Consider the following 1800-nt stretch of genomic DNA (forward strand, 5'->3'; position numbering starts at 1 on the left):
TATACTCAGTTACCCTGAGTATACAATAGCACTGGATTAGAGTTTTCCTTCATTTTGATTTTCCCTTTGGAAAAAATTTTTTTAAAAAATTCAAAGCACTGTGTGATAGTAAAGGGGGAAGAAAGTCCCTGGACCTTGGAGAATTATTTCAGCCATGACACTTCTTCTGGAACATTATCCTAAACGAGGCCCCAATTATCTCATATCTAGATTATACTTATGAGACAATCAGGTCCTGTCACCCACAGTCCCCCTTTTCTCTTCTCACACTTTACTCCACTGCCAAATTGATTCCTTTAAGTCATTCTTTGCATCATATCATACCTTTTTCATAATCTATCTGCTTCTCAGAAATTCTAGTTCATGGTCTTTCCAATAAGGTATCCTTATTCTCATCACCAACACTTTACTAAATGCTTTCTTCCTTGTCCATCTGCCTCCTTTCCTCTCTACTGTTGCAAATCCAATCCATGCCTCAAGGCAACCACCCAGGTCCTCTGGCGAGCATTTCCGCACTACCCATTCCTTGCTGTTGAGTTCTCCTTTCTCTGGTTTCATAGGTTTTTCTCTAATTATTTCATATTGCTGGTCTTGCATTCCCAAATTCAGTCTAAGTTCTTTCCTAATCATTCCCTAGGAATCTCTTGAGTCCTCTTCCCACCCCTATTTCTACATACTTCAGTATCTTATTGACTCTAGCAGATTCTCAGAGACTATTTTGACTGTTGGACAGTCTAGACAAGGTAGAGGAAGAGAATGCCAGCTATATTAAGCGATGCTAGGAAAAACATCACTACTGTCTCTCAGCCTAAGCCTCAGCACCACCACTCTTCATCCTCCACATCACTCTGCCAATAAATTATGACTGACTTCTTCCTCTGTGAGATTTGTTAAACGAGTCCCTTTTCTTGGTCCTTGCCCTATCCGTCTCCAACAAGTTCACAATACCCTTTTAGCCACCTCTCTTACCCCAAGGACACACCTAAAGAAAGCTTTCATTGAGATTCCACCTCTTTTTCCTCCATAAGAGAAACCCCCATTCTTTTTCATTTGTGGTGTTCCCCTCCCAGGCTCAAAGGCAGAAGAGATAGCATGGTGACACGTCAGCTCCTCTTCCCACTTAAATGCTCCAAGTCCAGATGTCTCTACCCACCAGCTAAGACTGGAAACTATGCTGGCTTGCCTTTCCTCCCCCACACTCCCATGACCATGCTGTAGAGGGTAAGCCTTGAGGTGCTGGGATTTTCCCACCTTCGGGCTGCCTGCCTGCACTGGAGGGTGAGAGAGCCCTGCTTCCAGGCATCTGAAGTTCCAGCTCTGGCCTGTGCACACTGACTCTGGAGGAGTCCAGGACAGCCCCTGGAAGAAGGCCAAGGCAGTCTCTGAGAGTTCCAGGCATCCTGCTGTGCTGTCCCACTGGCCACTCTCCCCTCGCACAAGGTGACCACCCTAGTGGTCCCTAAACCACCACCCACCAACCTTCGAAGTGAAGGAGGTTTTCCTTTCCATAATCTCTCCTTAAAATAGTAAACAGTAGATTCCAAGAGAGCATTTATGGTCTTCCTTGGTAGTGCCTCCAATGAAATATCATTCCTCTTTCCTCAACTTTCCCATCAGGAACAGGAAATTCAGGTCTCAGAGGTAAGTCTCCTTTTCTCCCCCAGCTCCTTCCAACTGTTCCAGTTAAAAATATATACATATATTTATATATATACGCCTCAAATATATAAGCATATATGTATCAAATATATGAATATATGTATCAAGTATATAAATATGTATAAGATATATGTACACACA

At 43.3% G+C, this 1800-nt stretch overlaps 1 protein-coding gene across 1 annotated transcript in view; it reads right to left on the bottom strand.

Moving 5' to 3' along the window:
- Positions 1–1399, bottom strand: part of BTC (betacellulin) — a 54829-nt gene extending 53430 nt beyond the window's left edge. Inside the window, exon 1 of the mRNA XM_008056582.1 lies at positions 1252–1399. Coding sequence (XP_008054773.1) covers positions 1252–1399 — 148 coding nt within the window. The remainder of the gene's footprint in view (positions 1–1251) is intronic.
- Positions 1400–1800: the final 401 nt, after the last annotated feature.

Source organism: Carlito syrichta, unplaced genomic scaffold (genome assembly GCF_000164805.1).
Source record: "Carlito syrichta isolate Samal-C Ts95f unplaced genomic scaffold, Tarsius_syrichta-2.0.1 Scaffold302401, whole genome shotgun sequence".
NCBI lineage: Eukaryota > Metazoa > Chordata > Mammalia > Primates > Tarsiidae > Carlito > Carlito syrichta.